Source organism: Gavialis gangeticus, unplaced genomic scaffold (genome assembly GCF_001723915.1).
Source record: "Gavialis gangeticus isolate Ggan-Ray unplaced genomic scaffold, GavGan_comp1, whole genome shotgun sequence".
NCBI lineage: Eukaryota > Metazoa > Chordata > Crocodylia > Gavialidae > Gavialis > Gavialis gangeticus.
The window spans coordinates 17701910-17720292 of NW_017729015.1; the positions used below are offsets into that span (position 1 = coordinate 17701910).

Sequence of the window (18383 nt, forward strand, 5' to 3'; positions counted from 1 at the left end):
CCCCCCCCCCCTTTTTTTTTTTTTTTTTTTTTTTTAAAGGTTGTCTCTACTCTCCCTTTGGTTTCAGATTGTCAGGACTGGCTTGTGAGCTATATTGAAAGCCTTGGTAGCGTGCTCCTTCGTTGTTCTGGAGCATCGTCTCCAAGAAGGCCAAAGGACTGTGCTATCCCTGGATGGTGAGGCCTCCTATGCTGTGTCTCTTAGTATTTCTAATGGGACCAAGCTATCCCTATGCTGGTCAGATACCCCCTGGAAAAGTGCCTGTCCAATCCCAGGTACTAGCTTTGCTGGAAGAACAGCTATTTTAACCCGTCTCGTGGCAGAGAGTGCCTTTTGGAGCAGAGGGGTGCCCATTTGTACCCCAGTGCCACATATGTGGGTCCCAGCTGGTTGATGGCACATGTTTGCATGTGATGCACGTGACACTAGCCCCTCTCGCTGGTCTCAACTCCCTTGGATTCTGCTCGGTTGTCGTTCAAAGAATGAATGCTTCTTTTAGGGGAAAAAACATGCAAGGGGCCCCAGGAATAGCTCAGACTTTCCTTTGCACCCCAGCCACAAAGAATCCCATAACACACGTGTAGGATCCTGAGTACAAATCAGCCTAACAGTGTGCCAAGTGAAGGAGAGCAGGAGTAGCAGGGGGCACTGCCGGTGGCGTGGGACTGATTAGGTAATGCATGTCCAGGTGATCTGAGAAAGTGGACCATGCCCTGCAGGGTGGAGGAAGGTGAAACCCCCTTGCTGGTCCTCCCCAGTCGGACCGGGGGGGAGTGTTTTTCCTGAGTGCTTGACTAAGATGCACCAGCCAAGAACCAGAGAGGTTTTTGGTGCCAGCGGGAGAAGCGGGGTGCCCCGGACAGGCTCACCGCTAGCTGTGGTCCAAGTCTGACGATGTAGAAAAAGGCAGGGGGTGGGGACCCTACAAGCCTAGTACTGTATTCAAGTTGGGGAGTGGAAGGGATCTTTCCTGGCCCCCACAGCCTGGGATTAATACAATACAAACGGGGGAAACTGCCTGTCCCATTGGCAAATGATGAGATACCCCTCGGAGCATGCAGCTTGGCTCCTACCTCTCTATATTTATAAAGTCAGATTAAATTCTGGCGTCTGCAGCATCCGAACAGGCAGAAGCTGCGTTGTGTTGTGCCCATTGCAGCATGGGAACGAGAAAGGCTCTTCAGCCATCACTGTCGGCCCGGAGTCTCCTGAGGCCCAGATCAGTGAAATTTTTGACCTAGTAAGTTCAAAGGGAAAACAAAACGGAAAGGCACAGAGACCGGCAAGGGTTCATCCAACTGGGGAATGCCTGCCCGGAGCTCTGCGGGTGCTATCTGCCCTTGTATGATGCTGTTTACGTTTCAGAGTTTCCCCAGCTCCTCGGTTAGCTCCCTGCCAGAAGCCGGTCGCGCTGACTTGCAAGGTGGGGGCACGTTTGAAATGCCTGGTGCGTTTTTAGAAATACTTCCGAATGCAGTGAAACAGGCCCCAAGTTGGCTGCGCCGGTTGCAGGAGCTCATGTGCAAGCTATGCCCAGGCAGTGCCACAACACGTTGTGGTTGCCTGTTTGCGTGTAGCTGCACTGTGGGCCCTCCTACAGGGAATAAAGGCATGATCCTGTCTGTCAAAGCCCAGCATAGCTTCAGTACCTGGATTAATTCACTGTTCATTCCCCTTCCAATCCATCCTTCCTGTATTAATATTCTAGTTCTGGCCCACCTTGTTCTTGTGAAGAGGCCTTGACTGGCCCAGAGAGATCTGCCTGCCATGCTCTGTGAGTCCAAGTCACCAACTGGTGCTTTGCCAGTTGCTTGCCTTGCCAGGGTCGGGGGGTTTCTTTCCTTCTCCCTTTTCCCCTCCACCCTGGAAGTCCCTGAGTGCCGCTTTGGCTGCACTCAACAGGAGCAAAGCCTTCCAGGCTGCATTAGCCATGTTTCAGGCTGGCAGACAGCAGATGGAAAATAAACGGGTTCAGGAGCTCTGGGGCTGCTAATGGTGCTGCAGGCAGTGGAGAATAAACAGAAGAATAAAGACTATTTACTCTGGGTCCTGGAGGCTTTGCTGGTGGGCACTTGGCCCCATCTGTCAGCATGGTCCTTGATGGGAGAGCCAGAGCCTGCTGCAGAGTGGCAAGGAGGATCAGGGCTGTCAGACCCTCTCCTTCCCTTCTCCATCTTATCTCCCCCTCTCCCCAGCATCCTGACGCTCTCCTTCTGCCTGTGTTTTGTCTCTTTTTCCCCCCTGTGTTCTGAATGCAGTGGAGAGGAACGGGCTGGAAGAGCCATCTGTTTAGGTCTCTGCCAAGTGACGGTGGCACCTTCCACCGGAGATTCTCCGCATGTTTTTCTGTAATGAATTAGGCCTTGCACACTGCTCAGGGGAGGCCCGAGAGGGCTTGGCTCAGGACAGATGTGACTTTCAATCATTTGGAAGGGGGAAAAGGAGTTACCTCTTGGACACATGCATTGGCTATTTTATATAATGGTTATTTCTCTCCAGGCTGTATTGGAATAAGTGAAACTGCTGTAAATTCAAATGCGAACTCAAGTGGTTTATGTGTCAGTGTGTGAACAGCCTACACCATTATAATTTAACACCTGTGACACTGTTACGTCTGTCCACACTCTTCATGTCTCAGTGTGGGAAGTGAGGCATGGGGTGGTTGGACCTGTTCACCGAGCAGAGGAAGGAACATTTGAATTCTGACTTAACCTGGCAACATCCCTTCTTAGGGGCAAGGGACTGAAAGCTGTCATCCCACCCTGCTTTGCTTATGAGATCCTAGTTTGGTTCTAGGTGGCCACCATTGACACCTAGGCTGTGAATGTCGTTGGGTTGTGGGCTTTTATTTCCCTTTCTACCAATGTACGAGGGCTTGGTTAGTTTTCCCTTCACCTGTGTGAAGTGAGTCTTTCATTCAGATAATCACTGCCAAGCTCTGAATAGGATGTTGGGTAATTAAGGCAAGTCGCCATACTCTGGGTAAGATGCCCGGCTACGAAAATAGTTCCCTGGCATTTGTGGGAACGGATGAATGAATGAACCGATTCTAGCAAGTTAAGAGCGGGTGGGGACTTGCTGTGGAGCAACCGGTGTGCGCTAAATGTCCGTGCACCTGGTCTTACCCTATGTCAGATAAAAGTTAAGCCACAGTAACTTAGCTCTCAGTGAAACAGGGCAAAATTAGCATGGTTTACTTTCCCCTTCACTTGCAGCAAGAACAGGCACACAGGTGATTAATGCATGGCAACTGCTAAATGCCCAAGCCCATTAAGTCTCTGTAACTTGTTCATTTGCCCATGACCAACAGGGAGCCTACTACCTGCAAAACACTTTCTGTGATGGCCTCCACAATGCCTTCAGCAAGGGATGTTGGGGACAACTCCGAAAGAGAGGAGGGAAAAGCTAGAGCAAATGATTTGTTGTGAATTGTGCAGCCAGATGTAGTTTTAATACACTTCCGTCAACAGTTCCCAGACACTAATCTTTACTGTCAATAGAGCAAGGTATTGCCAGCGAGCATTCGTCTGTGCATTGGACAGCTCTGTTTGTAATTGTTAAAGATGCACAATAACTCTTGAGCTGGGGGGGCCTAAATGAATTTTGTAGTGCAGCTTGAATTAAGACTCTTTTGCCTTTTATTTCTCACCTAGGAGACAGCTTTGAAGGCTCTGGGAAATGAGGGCCTTTTTCTCTTCTCCTCCCTGGACACTAACAATGATCTGTACCTGAGCCCTGAGGAGTTCAAGCCAATAGCTGAGAAGTTAACGGGTAGGTATTGACCTTGAAAGGTCAGCTGTGCAGTGAAGTAGATGGACAGTGAGGATCTGAACATAACATGTACGCAGTGGCTTTCATTACGTTTTCTTTCCCTCCTGCCATTCAGGGGTTAACCTCTACAGTGAGAAGCCGCTAAGCTGTAAGTGTTTTTGGAAAGGCTTACGTGTCAGACACTGCTTTCACCAAGCATGGTCTTTGTCAGACTGATGCTCCTGGTGCTGGACTAGTAAAGCACATAAGTTACTTTTGTCTGGAGCTTAAAAGGGATTTGGGGTGGGTGAAGGCAACTGATAGATACAGCTCAGCGCTGGTGAGGCCAAGCCCATTTGGGAGTCACTGGGCTCCATTCATATTTTGCTCTGCTTGCCTCTGATAGTGGTTGAGCAAGTGCCCATTTGGAACCTGCATCCCTTTGTAACAAATGGTTCTCAGGGAAGCCAAACAGCTTGAAATATCATGGCGATAACATGCGGGTGGGTTTAAACTACAGTGAAAATACCCAGTGTGTTTGATCCTGCTGTACTGAGCTGGCTGGAGTGTGTATATCGGCTCCTGGCTAGATGGAATTGGAATCAGACCAGCTCAGCTGGGTCATAGGCTTTATACTGCTCTCAGCTAAGGGGCGATTCTCCTTTAAAGCAAGTAACAGAGGCCTGTGCTATTTGAAGGAGGTGGATCTGAATTCTCTTAGGGCCACCGAATGCAGCAAAGCGACAGCTGTGAGATTCTGAATGAATTTGCTCCAATAGTAGACGTATAATCATCTCATCATGGGTTGCAGGGGGTGGGGGAAGAAATAACCCAGCTGTTAAATGATTGTTGCTTTGTTTAGGTGTTACTTCTGTCTCTGAATACGAAGAGGAAGAGACACTGGATCCCAGTGGGGAGATGCTGTCTGTTGCTGCTAAATTCCAGCCCTTGCTCATGGAAACGATGACGAAGAGCAAAGACGGTTTTCTAGGAGTAAGTGCACAGGATGCATGTGAATCGGTTTCTCACCGACACCCATGCAGCTGGCTCTGGACATTGGAATAACATCAACACGAATATATTGTGTTTGTTATTAGGGTGGTTCTTTCTATGAGCAGGGATCAGACTAAGCCAGAGGCCGTTGGCACATTATTTTGGCACTTTTGCTAGTGACCTCACAAGTTTCTGCAGTACCTTCCCCTTTTTTATACTATGTACGTACTTCCAAAGCTTATGCACTAAAGAGAAAGCTCCAGCGTGTGGCCTGGGCATAATACTCTCAGCTGGAATTTGCAAAACTGAAGCTTCAGCTCTGAAAAGTCCCCTTTCTCAGAGGGGGCGATTACACTCCAGACACCGTGTTTATATACGGCCATTTCTATGCTGTTCATCACTATGATGAGGCTAGCTGTTTTATTTTATTACTAGTTATTTTGTCAGAAACTTCCAGCTGCAGTGGAATTGCTAAGAGGCCCTTGATTGCAGGCAAAGTTTTGGATAGACTCTGCTTCCCTTCTCCAGACAGCTGACCCCTGTGCACCAGTTCGTATCCATCAGCATTGCATATGGCAAAACTCTTCAAATCCTCCTGCATCCTCTTCAGCTGTTCTGATGCTCTCATTGCGTTTGCAGATTTCTCACGTTGCTCTGTCTGGGCTCCGGAACTGGACTGCCCCAGCAGCCCCGGTGAACATGATGTTTGCCAGGCAGTTCAAAGCTTTTCTCCCTCCAAAGAATAAGTTGGAACTTGGTGATCCTTGGTGGATTATCCCTAGCGAATTGAACATCTTCACTGGGTACCTTTCTAACAACCGGTTTTACCCTCCAGCCCCCAAGGGCAAAGAGGTAAGAACACCACCTTCTCCGAATCACGGTCTGCCTTCTCACCCAGGTGAGGTGCATGGCACAGGGACTCTTCTGTCGTGTTGAACCTTGTGCTTTTCATGTATGTTTTTTTAAGAGCTCTGGAAGTGCAGAGTGTATAGAAGAATTATTAAATACACTTAGCCAGATTTTGAACATGCCAGGGAGAAGCGTAAGATGGAACATCTCAGTCAGATCTAAATTGTCTCAATTGTTTAATCCTCCTGGCTGTCTAAGTGGGTAGGCTTTGAGCTCTGCTTAGCAGAAATGTATGTTACAGGTGACTGGTCTCATGTCTGTTGTCTTTGATTCTCTCCACAGATCATAATCCACAAACTCTTGAGCATGTTCCATCCACGTCCGTTTGTAAAGACCCGCTTTGCACCTCAAGGCGCTGTGGCCTGCATCCAGGCAAGCAGCGAGTTTTACTATACCATAGCATTCAGGTAAGCACTCCCAGGGGCTGCAGGTGGGTGCGGGGGGAGGGAAGGAGGGCAGAAGAGGCAGGGGTGTTAACTAGGAGGTTAGGGCATGTTTTCAGTTAGATCTACATAATTCTTCTTTTTAGACGAAGTCCCTTTTCCCCATCAAATCAAAATGGAAGTGACAGATTTGAGGATTATAAATTTCCCAAATGTTAGTTTTTGTAACTCATCTTTGGGGTGGAAGAAGGGTGTGAAAGGACTTGGCAAGTAAAAAGGTCTTGACCTCATCCTCTAGACAGTGAGAGACTGGGGGAAGGGAGAAGGGAGGAGGCTTAAAGAAGCCAACATGGCAGCAGGTGCTGGTGTACTTGAATGCACCTCAGAAGCAGAGTGAGTTCAGGGTTGAGCTGTGTGTTCACACACCCTCCTTGCTACCGTATATGTGGAGCTGATGAGGAGACAGACCACTCTCCCGGGCCAGTCTTGCAGGAAGTGGCTGTTAATGTGCATTACTCCCTCGATTCCTGTAGATGGTGCCCATGGGCCTTTGTACATGCCACAAAATTGGCTGCTTAAATGCCCTTATGCACCGCTTTAATGGGGTTACTGTTTACACTGTCAGCAGAGTATTACGCATTAATGGCCCTGCTGTTTATACTGTCAGTGGTGTATTGCGCGTTAAATGACTTTGGGACGTAGCAAAATACAACACCTCCGAGAGGCAGATAAGGGTCAGGCCTGACCCTTGTGTACACATCACGGGGGTTTACTTTGGCTTAATTCTCCCTAAATTGAAGCGGTGTTTTAAAAAACGCATCGTTTCAGTTCAGGGAGAATTAAACTGAAGTAAACCCCCGTGGTGTGTACAAGCAGCCCATGCTCCTAATTGTGTAGGAACTGTTGCCCTGTAAGCAAATCCACAAGACTTAGCAATCTCCCCTTTCCCTCTGGTGATGGCCTGAACTGAAAGGGGAAGGTCTGGTCAGTCATGGGGTGTAGCAGTGCTGTAAGGATAATGCTGCTTAGGAGCATCTGGCTCCTCAAACAGCTTTATGCTGCACGCGGTTCTTTTCTTGTCTGTGCTGTGCAGGGCCTTGAATGGCTCTTTTCACCTTACTATCTGGCTTTCAGAAGTGCAGCACGTGACATGACAACCAGCAGTCCATGTAGACTTTGCTTTCTCCTCCCTATGGTCCCTTGGTCATAGCTGGAGCATACAGGCTCACTGTTGTTTTCCCATTTCAGGATTCATGCTGAGTTCCAATTGAATGAGCCTCCAGATTTCCCTTTCTGGTTCTCCCCTGGCCAGTTCACAGGACACGTCATCCTCTCTAGAGATTCTTCCCATGTTCGAGAGTTCAAGCTCTTTGTCCCAAACAACAGGTACAGCCATTCTTGTTCCTTGTTTATACACTGAGGAGAGACCTGAGATGTGTTACAGTGTGGAACGGGAGCGAGAGCCAAGGGGATCTGTGATTTCCCTCTGCTCCGTGCTGTGTGTGCATGTCACAACTAGGGAGTGTTACCTGGCATTTATGGTGACATCTCTTGCCTGAAGGTATCCGAGTGTATTGATTGCTCAAACCAACCCCTCCATTCCCAACTTATGCACAAGGGAGATAAGTGACTCACCCAGACCTGCAGATGAACATGTCAGAAGGAGGTTGAACTCGGGAGACCAAGTTCACTGTGCCAAGCTTCGATCCTGGGGAATGCTATCCTACCTGCACACAATGCATCCTTTACCACTTGACTAATTTTGGACATTCAAAAAATAGATTTACTTTCTGAGCACTAAACATAGTAAGGGAGGAGGACTCCTTTGAGATCGGAGTGTACGCTCTGGATCCATGGATTCTGATGCTCACCAGCTTGGACTGACTTCTTTCCCCACCCTTATCAAGTCAGCACCGGTGAGGTACATCTGGAGTACTGTGTCCAGTTTTGGGCCCCCCACTACAGAGAGGGTGTGGACACATTGGAGAGAGTCTAGCAGAGGGCTGCAAAAATGGTTCAGGGACTGGGGCACAGGACTTATGAGGAGAGGGAACTGGGCTGATTTAGTCTGGAGAAGAGAAGACTGAGGGGGATTTAATAGCAGCCTTCAACTACCTGAAGTGGGGTTCAAAAGAAGATGGAGCGGGACTGTTCTCGGTGGCAGATGACAGAACAAGAAGCAATGGGCTCAAGTTGCAGCAAGGGAAGCTGAGGTTAGAGATTAGGAAGAACTTTCTCACTAGGAGGGTAGTAAAGTACTGGAACAAGCTACCCAGAGAGGCTATGAAATCTCCATCCTTGAAGGTTTTTAAGACCTGGCTAGACAAAGCCTTGGCTGGGATGATCTAGTTGGGGATGGCCCTACTTTGAGCAGAGGGTTGGACTAGATGTGACATCCTGAAGTCCCTTCCAACCTTCATTATTTGTGATTCTGTGGTTCTGTCACTTTATCTCCTGTGCTTGTTTGTTTTATTTTTTTTTGGCTTTTTGATTTTAAAAACGCACAAACAACACCACTCAACTTACTTTACCTGTGTGCAAGGCTTAATTACTGTTTGTAAAGCATTCAAAGAACTCCAGATAAAAAAACATCAGATGCACGTTGGCCTCTTTAATTGTGCTGTTACAAACCTGCATTCACAGTGAATGTCTGGCCAGCTTCTCTTGTATGAGTTCCAGAGAAGGCTCAGCCTGCAATTAGAGATCAGGCAGCAGCTATAACTTGCAAATGCAGAAGGCAGCAGGACCATTGCCAGGTCCAGAAGAACCGTCAGATGTTCGTGTTGTATTAGACACCTCCTGATGTTTCACATTTTGTCATAAGCCCTTTGAAAGTCCGAATGAAACCAGCTCCACTGTTATCCATAAAACTGAGGAACACATTATTGCAGTAGCAACATGTTTTTAACAGAGCCATGGAGAACACTCTGCCAGCCAGAGCCTTGAATAGACTGAACACATATGTTCGCATTTACCATAGCGAGCTGGTTCTGTTGCAGCTTAGAAGGTGGCAGGAGAGGGGGGTTTCTCCACCTGTGTCTTGGCACCTTGGGGTTCAGAGGAGCCTGACTCATCTGCTTTGAAATGCAAAGCTAACAAGATTTCCAAGGCTAGTGTTCAGCATGTGTAGATTTATGTTCTCTGGGAAGCAGCTGGCAGCGTTACAAGGGATAAAAAGCTAAATTCTCACTCAAACCGTCATGGGCCAAGACCGTTCTGTGGAATGTTCCCCAGGCGACTTGTGGCTCTGCCTGCACATTTGTTCCAGGAGTTTTTAGCTAGTACAAAAAAGTAACGTGCAGCAGGGATGGGATTTGCAGAGTCTCAGGGATTGGGAAGGACGCTTCCCTCCCCTGTCCAAAAACTCCACACACCCTTAACTGTTTGCATGAGTTCCGCTGCTCTTCTGGGCAGTCCTTCAATGAGGTCCATTATTTATAGAGCTCTGTGGAAGCCTGCCGGCTCACTTCCATGGAGCTCCACATAAACTTGGCTCTTGGGATCTGGGACGCAGGCTTGGATCCAACCGAGGGACGGTGGCTGTTCCTCAGGTTCTCGTATCTTAAACGACTCCTGTGATTGAGAGCTTTTCATGCACATGGTTCTTAGACATGGCTGATTGTAAATGTGCTGGTCTCTTCTTCCAGGTCCCTAAACGTTGACATGGAATGGCTGTATGGGGCGAGCGAAAGCAGCAACATGGAGGTGGACATTGGTTACCTCCCTCAGGTTGGTAGCAGTGTACTTGGCTGTATGTGCACACTTGTGACTCACCAGAATATATCCCATGGCAGCCCTGTAGCACTCGCTTCTGCTGTTGCCGTCAGGGCTGCTAGCACTCCCCTTGAATGCTTGGACGTGAGCCTAATGTTCCCAGCACGCCTGCAGAGCACCATACAGAGACACTGCCCATGGCTGCCAACTCTCCTAACTCGTATTGTGATATGTGGTACTTTTGTCTCTGAGTCAGAGCTCCAGGAGTCACGTGATTTATGTAAGATCTTGGCTTTCATTAAAAATTAAAGTTAATTTCTGGCTTGGGTGGCTTTGGAATAATTCAGAAGCCTGTGTGCTGAAGACTTACAGCCCTGAGGGGAAATAAAAAAGTACATCATGCGTTTGGCTTTTAGACATCCCCAGTTCTTTTCAAATGATATCTCATAACTCAGGGACAGGGGACCTACCGCATGATGTTTTTTCTTAATGTCTTGGGATTGGCAATACCATTTCTCTTAGATCTTCTTTAATAACTAAAAATAAGGCTCATGACAGATCCCCCAAATCACTTAGGACAGACCACGCACTATAAACATAGCCTGGCCACTGCTCTCAATAGAGAAGCTCGGTAACAGCCTTCCTATTTGCAGCTGCCCATAAAACTGCTTCACTGCCAGGGTGAGTAGAGAAACATCTGTATAGTACTGCAAGTGTGACAAGTCCCAGAGAAGAGCTTGGGCATCTGGTGCCCTCAGATGGAAAATCTCCATGCTAAATCTTTGTAGGGGTAGCATCTCCGCTTTTCCAATCCAAATCAGTGCAAAGCTGTGAGCGGTACAGAAATGTGGAGTTGGGGGAAATGTTTCAAACACGTGCATGTCAATGGATTAAGCAGGGCTTGAGTGAACACTAAGAGGTGGTGTGCATGTTCTTTGCAGACAGATACCCTTGTGCATGTGTGTGTGCACATGCATGCACATCTGGGTGTCTGGAAATGGGTTTGAAGGTGGTGGGGCAGAGGGAAATTGGGGATGGTGCCTCTTCTAGGGACTGAGCTCTGTGCTCCTGTTGTAGATGGAGTTAGAATCGATGGGGCCATCCATCCCTTCTGTGATTCACGATGAAAATGGAAATGTGATTGACAGCAGAGACCCCACGGGGGAGCCCATCCAGTTTGTGTTTGAAGAGATAACCTGGCAGCAGAAAATCACTTGGGAGGAAGCGGCTCAGAAGCTGGAAGTTGCCATGTATCCATTTAAGAAAGTAAGCAAAGCGCCTGCCCTGTTTCTTCTCCTGGGTGTGGTTCAGAGAGAAAAAGAGAACTGTACTGAGATGCTCTAGTCATCCTGAGGCCCAATAAAAGCTGTAGAGCTGTAGCTGGCTTAAGAGAGAAATGCCGAGGGACCCCACACAGTGCGTTGACTCAGTATATGCTGTCCGTGTGTTGTAGCGCTTGACTTGAGCTTGGCAAGGCTGGATTAAGTGCAGTGAGGTTAGTCTGTGGTGTCTTTGCTCTAGAGAGGAGGAATCAGAAGCTCAGAGAGGTTGGTCATCCAGGGTCGCCGGGAGGCGGGGATGGAGCTCAGATATCTCATGGCTCAGGCTCGTTTAAGTGCAAGCTCATCTCGCCTTGCTCTTATCAGTCACCACCGATGCTATTTTGTGAGAGGCCGGTAATGATGGTGCTTGAAAAGTGGCTTCCCTTCAGTCTCAGCTGAACCTTGGGATTGTGCTTTTCTTATTGGCAGGCACCACATGAGCCACTCATGGCTCAGCATCTCCAAATAAAAAGTGTGTTTGTGGCACTGGGTGACCCAAGTGATTTAATAACCCAGCAGCCATAAGAGCAAGTTGCTTCTCTGCAGCTGAGTGAACGGAAGCACAAGCTCAGCCCTGGAATGGGATTTCCTCTGGGATGAGTATTTCTGTGAGCTGCCAAGGCGCTAATAAAGTTTAGCTTTGAGTGATTGGAGCCACATCTCTGCAGCATCTTTTCTAATAAACAGGATCAACTTTTTTGGGCCTGTGAGCAAGCTCAGCTGGACAAACCCCTACCTAGTGTACACGCGTGTAATAGCATATGTCCTCTGCATTCCTGTCAGGCTCTTTGGAAATCTCCCCAGAGTTGAAGCCGTTTGCCATTCTTTAGGGCAACTGCATAAATCTCAGATCTTTCTCAGACAAATTGTGCTTCGTGCCAGGGAACAGTGTGTCTGACCTGCCCAGCCCCAGGCTTAGCACATGCCTTTCTCCTGGTCACGTTCACCAGAGGATCCCCTCACACTCTCTAAAGTCAGTGAATGCACCATCTCGTTTGTCTGGAGCCTGGCAGGAGGGAAGTGCTCTCGTCTTATCTTGGACATGGGAGAGGCACAGAGAGAAGTGATGCAGAGCAAGTCAGTGGGAGAGCTGCAAACAGACCCCAGGAGTCCTGGGTCCCAGTCGCTTGCAAGACTGGGCTCTGAATGGCAGTGAGGGGGGCAGTGGGGCAGAGAGGATTATTGTCCTGGAAATGCCAAGGTTTAGTTGCTGTGCGTTGAACCCATGGAGGTGCACAGCTGGGTTTACATGCTGGTTCGGTTTGCATTGTGTGACATGCTGGGGCAGGCCCAGCCTTTCTGAATCTTGCTCTGTGTTTGTTGGGTTGCTTTGGTGTCGGGTTTTCAAACCTCCGCCCTGCTTCCAGGTTTCGTACCTGCCCTTTACACAAGCCTTTGAGAGAGCAAAAGCTGAGAACAAGCTGGTGCACTCCATCCTGCTGTGGGGCGCGCTGGACGACCAGTCCTGCTGAGGTGAGGAGCTGCCACCTTTGCTCTCTTTAAGGGGGGTTCAGGGGATGCTACATGAGCAGCCAAGCCCCCTGCCCTTCCCAAGTAGGAACGCCTTGTCCAGGCTTCTCCAGGCAGTTGGGATCAATGGGAAAATGAACTGCAGTTGGCTGAGGTGATGCTGTGCTGGTGAGAACAGGTTGCATTAGAGTCACTGCCCAGCCCAGAGCCCTGCAGCGCAGACACATCTCTGCAGCGGGCCCAAACCACCGCAGATTGCAGTACCCTGAGCCTTAGGAAAGGTCTGGGCCTTGCATCTTGGTGGTGGGGAACCATCTTTGCTTTCCTGTAGGCTTACAAAGCCTATCGCATTCTCCAGCCTGTTCCCACGCACTGCTCCCCAGCCACCAGATTGGACCAATGTAGCATCTAGAGCAGTGACACCCAGAGCGCTTGCATTCAAGACCCCCTGTTGCAGCATTGGGGGGCAGCTGGGACAATCAGTCTGTCTGTCTCTGGCAGGTTCGGGGCGGACTCTCCGGGAGACAGTCCTGGAAAGTTCGCCCATCCTCACTTTGCTGAATGAGAGCTTTGTCAGCAGCTGGTCACTAGTGAAGGAGCTAGAGGACTTGCAGGTAAGTGGTGTCCTGTCTGACTTCTGTGCCAATACGGCTGGTAAAGGCAGTTGCTTAACACCCCTGGGACCGGGCAGTGCTGAGGATGGGGTCTCTGGGGGGCCCTGGCTTTCTTCCCCACTTTCTGGGCAACCCTAGACATCTGGTCTCTGAGTGTGTCCAAGGTTCCCAGGATCTAGGTCTCCCATGTGTTTGAGATGCCCCAGAGCAGATACGCTGCCCGATGCCAGGTTTGGCACACGTGAGCCAGACTGAGTAGATAGGGTGCACTCAAACGTGCTCCACAGCAGCAAGGGCGCAGCGTAGACACTCCCTGTGTCTCGGTTTCCTATTAGTAAACCAGAGGCGACGGCACTTCTGTATCCCAGCTGCATTCAAGGTTGTGGTGAGGCACTCGGCCACCTGGCTCCCTTGTGCTACGTACACAGGCCAGCACTGCTTGTGTACGTAGCACTGGCTTCACTGCCTGCGTTCCTGCCTCCTTGCCCCACTAATGGTGGCGCTTGCATAGAAATCCTAACAGCTGTGCATGAGGGGTGAACATAGTAGATCGGAGTGGTGAATAAAATGCTGGCAGGTGGCTGGATGTGCTGCCTTTCTCTTCTCCTGGCCAAGGGCAGAAGATGCCATTGCTGGGGCAGAAGGGAGTTGAATTTCTGTCCGCTCCCTAGCAGGACAAATGTCCACCTGTGCTGCTACCAGCACCTGGCCTGGCTAGAGACAGAGCTCTTCCAGGGATGGGGTGGTCTTCTCAGCTTGCTGCTCAGCCAAAAGCCTTTCCCTGAGATGCACACTGCATGCAGTCTGTGGCGTTCCCAGTCTGGCACCTTTTGGTAGAATAAAGACAATGCACAGATGGAGGCAAACTGAGGAGGCAGCTCAAGGATCCTCCTTTGGTCAGAGATACAGTGCCTGCAAAACCCCCCAGAAAGGGAGCTTCACCTACTTAACACTGGCGTTTTTCTCTGCCTGCTCCCCCCAGTGTTGTGAGCTAGGAAGTGTCAGTTTAATTTGGAGTGCCCTGGCTTGGCAGATCTTTAGTGGATCATAAATGTTGATTGTTTCCTAGCCCTGGCCATTGATCCAGACATCAGTCAGTCAGAGAGATTTAATTCCCTTGAGAAAGCATACTGGATACATCTGCCATTGGACCTTTGCCAGCATCAGTGTGACTGCAGGGGGTCCCATGGTAATGAACATTAGGGTGCCCTGATTGAGAGAGCCAGTAGGCCAGCATTGCATGCAGAACAGGTCCAGCTTTTCAGTCCTGCTCCCTCCCGTGTTTTCATGTGTATGTTGCATTTGCTCCCCCTTTCTCTATTTTGCTGGTCTTTAGCACATAATGCCCTTCTGGGGTCCTTTTTTACAGACCAAGAGAGACAATGAATTCTACAGGAAGCTAGCAGAGCTGCACCTAGAGAAATACAACTTCCCTGTGGAGATGATGATCTGCCTTCCCAATGGAACAGTGGTACGTCAGCCACCCTCTGTCCTGGGTCTCTGGCTCTCCCATCCATGACCCACTTCCTTCTCATTTAGTCTTTCATCTCTCAGCAGATCCCGTGGAGTCTTGGGTGCCTAGATAGCACCTGGCATTGGAGAGTTTTTCTTGCTCTAAAATATTTATCCCACTAAGTCTGATTATATATAGCAGGAGTTTGGAGTAGAATAAGCCTCTGCTGACATGAGCCATTAGAGCTGCTTATAGTTACACAAGGAGAAATGTGTCAGTGACTTGCATTAAATGCTGAGCCCTTACAAAGCCCTCATTGTTTTCCAAGAACCTGAGTGAAGGTTGAAGATGAATGTTTGCCAAGATGCAGTTTCAACTGTCTGCAAAGCCCCCAACTCTGCTCTTGGCAATACCAAACAAATAAATATGATTCCATTTTATAGATGAGGACCCTGAAGCATAGATCTGTTCTTGCTGTCAAAATCAGGATCTGGATGCGTGAATCCCTGCTCACCCCTCCCTCTCCAACTCTCTGTGTCTGGGTTTGAAACTATCTGTCACACCCTAGCTGAGTGCCCGCTAATGGGTATTCCTCAGGCTGTGCTAAATCACGCTGTGATCTTTGGTTCCCTGTACTGGGCAGAGTTTCGAGGCTGGCCCTCTGGGTGTGCTTTCAGTGTGCTTGTCTCTCCAGCCACCCCTTCTCAGAGATGGGACTTAACAGTCAAGCTGGAACTTGGTGTTAGCTCCTCCACGCCTCCCCAGAATGGCACCAAAGCTGTGGACCCTCCACATTTCTGCCTTATCCTTCAAGGGCTTTGTGACAGGCACAGCCCCAAAGTGATGCAGACAGACTCTGTGAGGGAATCTATGGCAGAATAACCCAAACCCAGATCCTGCCTCCTTGCCTTTACCTCTCTTCAGAGCTCTCTAGATTGTAGTCAGCATCTTCCAGGGAGCCCGTTACAACCAATAGTTTCAGCCCCAACCTGCCATCAGGCCCCAGTCTTGGGTCAGTGTGGCAGACTCCTTTTCTTACTCACAGCAGGTTCCAGCAATTTAATCCTTCCCCACCCCGTGTCTGGGTTGATCTTAGTCATTAGTAGGTCAGCAGACTGACTCCATTGCACCCCCTTGGACTGGAGAAGTACAGCAGAGACAACAGCGTTTGATGCTTGTTTTGCTCCAGCTAAGTGTGGAGCAAAACAAGCTGTCTACACCTACAGTCTGCCTCTCTCCACGGGTGTCTCCTTACAGGACAGCAGTAACTCCTTGCAGCCTAGTAGTGCACGCATGATGGGAACCAGACAGGTGCATGTAATGCTTGCAAAATGAAAGGGATGCTTTGTTCCTAATGTCCTCTCTAAGGAGCCTCTCAATAACAGCGTGTGTTTGAGGGTGCTGGCTCCTGTGCGCAAGGACTCCTGTGTAATCCTACCCCTCCTGTCTGTGGCTGAACATTGCTTTTAAAAGCACTGGGTAATGCCAGCTGCCACTGAAATCGATGGAGCTGCAGGTGCTTAGCGGTGTTGGAAAGCAGGCTATTAATCTCTCATGGCTTCACCCCATCTGTAAAATGGAAGCCCTGTTTCTCAAAGGCATAATTCACTAGCAACTGCAAAGCACTTTGAGGTTTTTGGACTTAGTGAAGGGCATAAGTATGTTGTTCACCTGGTTATCGGCTAATCCATTGACTGGTGAACTGCCCTTACAGTGGTAGTTGTTTAAACTGTGTCTTTCTATGGCATGCTTCCTTCCCCAGATTCACCACATCAATGCCAACTACTTCCTGGATATTACTTCTATGAAGCCCGAAGAAGTTGAGAGCAGTGTCTTCAGTTTCTCAACCAATTTTGAAGATCCTTCTACTGCGACCTACCTCCAGTTCCTGAAGGAGGGACTGCACAGAGCAAAACCCTTCTTGCAGACTTAAAAAAAAAAAAGGAGCAAGTCTAACTTTGGGAGTTGTTAGAGCTTGGTTTTTGGCTAAGCTGGTTCTTCCTCCTCTGTGGAGTACACATGGTGTGGATACTGAAATGCAGAAGATTCTAGGATGGCAGCCTTGAACTGAATGGTAGGGTTGTAGATTTTAGAACAGCATCATTTAAAAGGTTTTAATTTCTCTTTTTACATAACTTCCCCTTGCGAGTTTAGGAAACTTCTAGAGGAGCTAAAACACCTTAATTTATAAGCCTTTTGTGCATGTGTGTCACAGTCTGTATTACCACCCCTTTCTTTTGCTTAATCTTTACTCCAGAAGTTATGCACTCATGTTGTAACTATCCTGAGTGAAAACTTCAAACACTTGTTCTCCAGGGCCTGACTTCCTTACCCACCGTCCATACAACACCACTTGTTCATGTCACGTGCCACTCTCTATGAACAAGGGTTGCAGAACTGAGCTGCCCGCGTATGATGCTTTCTACAAACGTCTAGCATTTGGTAATGGTTCTCCTTGCTTCTGGAGCAGTTCAAATGAGTTGACTCTGATCTACAAATCATTGTGTAGTCTGGGACCTGGCCTTTTTTTTAGGGTCTCTGTATTTCCACTTCTCTCAGCAAGGGTATCGGATAGCTGCCTAGATCAGTTTGGTGTGCTGTAAGACCTACCTTTGTCAGGCTCTCACCTGAGAGGGAGATCATAGAGTCGACCTGGTGGAACTGGCAGTGGGAAATTTGTCATCAAAACATGTTTTCAGTGTGTTTCAGTGCTCAGCGTTGTCCTGAGAGCCTTCAAACACTGAGACATCCTAACATGATTCCCAGGTATTATTCATCCAGAAGCCTTTGCATGTTGTGTATAGCTGTACCTTGCTACCATCCATACTTTACATCTTGCATGTTTTGTTTCCAAGTCTACTGAACAAGTGAACTCATCAGCTGCAAAAGATTTATTAGAAAGAGAGGGCTGAGTGTCTGTCTCACACGTTAGCTGCTATAGAAATGAAGTGTTTTTTCCCTGACATCTTTGAGAACTGCACACAGGATTTTTTCCAAGGGTGAAGAATGAAGGAGAATTTGCCATCAAACTGTTGGTGATCCTCCTTCTCTAACAGTCTTCAATGGCTGCTCTTATTCGATCCTGCAGCCAAGAACTTGTATAAACATAAATTAATTAAAAAGATGGAGATGTCCTTTAGATAGCAAAATCCTATTACAGTCCATGGATATAACTATTGATTACTTGTTTTATCATCCCCTTGAACACTTACTGTCCTGTCACTGGGTCAGACAGAATCAGTGGTAAACAATCAAAGCAGCCAGTTGCCACAGCCAAACAACAGGGCTGGTGATGCTTTTTTTTTTTTCCTGCTCAGTGAAGCACAATTTAATCTGAAATGCACTCAGTGGACCAAACAAGATGAACAGCCCCCAAGGCCCCTGTGCTGTTTGGGATTCTTGTTTTCCTTCCTTCATGGGATGCATACTTCAGATTAAAAAACCAATCTGGTAGAGAGGTCTTTGTCCCAGGTCTGCTGTACTGCAGTGATTCGCAACCAAGGTACCTAGGCACCTTTGAAGGGTGCCACTGAGATGTGAGGAGATAAGCAAATAGGCTCAGGCTTTTCCCGGACTACCCACTCCCCTGGTCCTACTGCCTAGCCCCTCTACAAGAAGGCGTGCCCTGTAATAAATCAGTTTTTTAAACGGTGCAGCTCAGTTCACAAAAGTTGTTAATAGGGGTGCCCTGAGTCTAAGAAGGTTGAGAACCACTGCTGTAGTGTGTTAAATAACCGTTGGGGTGTTTCTCAGTATTAGCTTTATAACTGTGTTG

The 18383-nt window shown here is 48.5% G+C and overlaps 1 protein-coding gene across 1 annotated transcript in view; it reads left to right on the forward strand.

Annotated features, from left to right (window-relative positions):
* The first annotated feature begins 157 nt into the window (after nt 1-157).
* SELENON (selenoprotein N) overlaps nt 158-18383 on the forward strand; it is a 24342-nt gene continuing 6116 nt past the window's right edge. The window contains exons 1-12 of the mRNA XM_019512447.1: nt 158-176; nt 3654-3771; nt 4613-4743; nt 5383-5595; nt 5935-6059; nt 7284-7421; nt 9683-9764; nt 10827-11015; nt 12439-12544; nt 13043-13155; nt 14525-14626; nt 16371-18310. Of these exons, the coding sequence (XP_019367992.1) occupies nt 174-176; nt 3654-3771; nt 4613-4743; nt 5383-5595; nt 5935-6059; nt 7284-7421; nt 9683-9764; nt 10827-11015; nt 12439-12544; nt 13043-13155; nt 14525-14626; nt 16371-16541 (1491 nt within the window). The 5' untranslated portion in view covers nt 158-173 and the 3' untranslated portion in view covers nt 16542-18310. The remainder of the gene's footprint in view (nt 177-3653; nt 3772-4612; nt 4744-5382; nt 5596-5934; nt 6060-7283; nt 7422-9682; nt 9765-10826; nt 11016-12438; nt 12545-13042; nt 13156-14524; nt 14627-16370; nt 18311-18383) is intronic.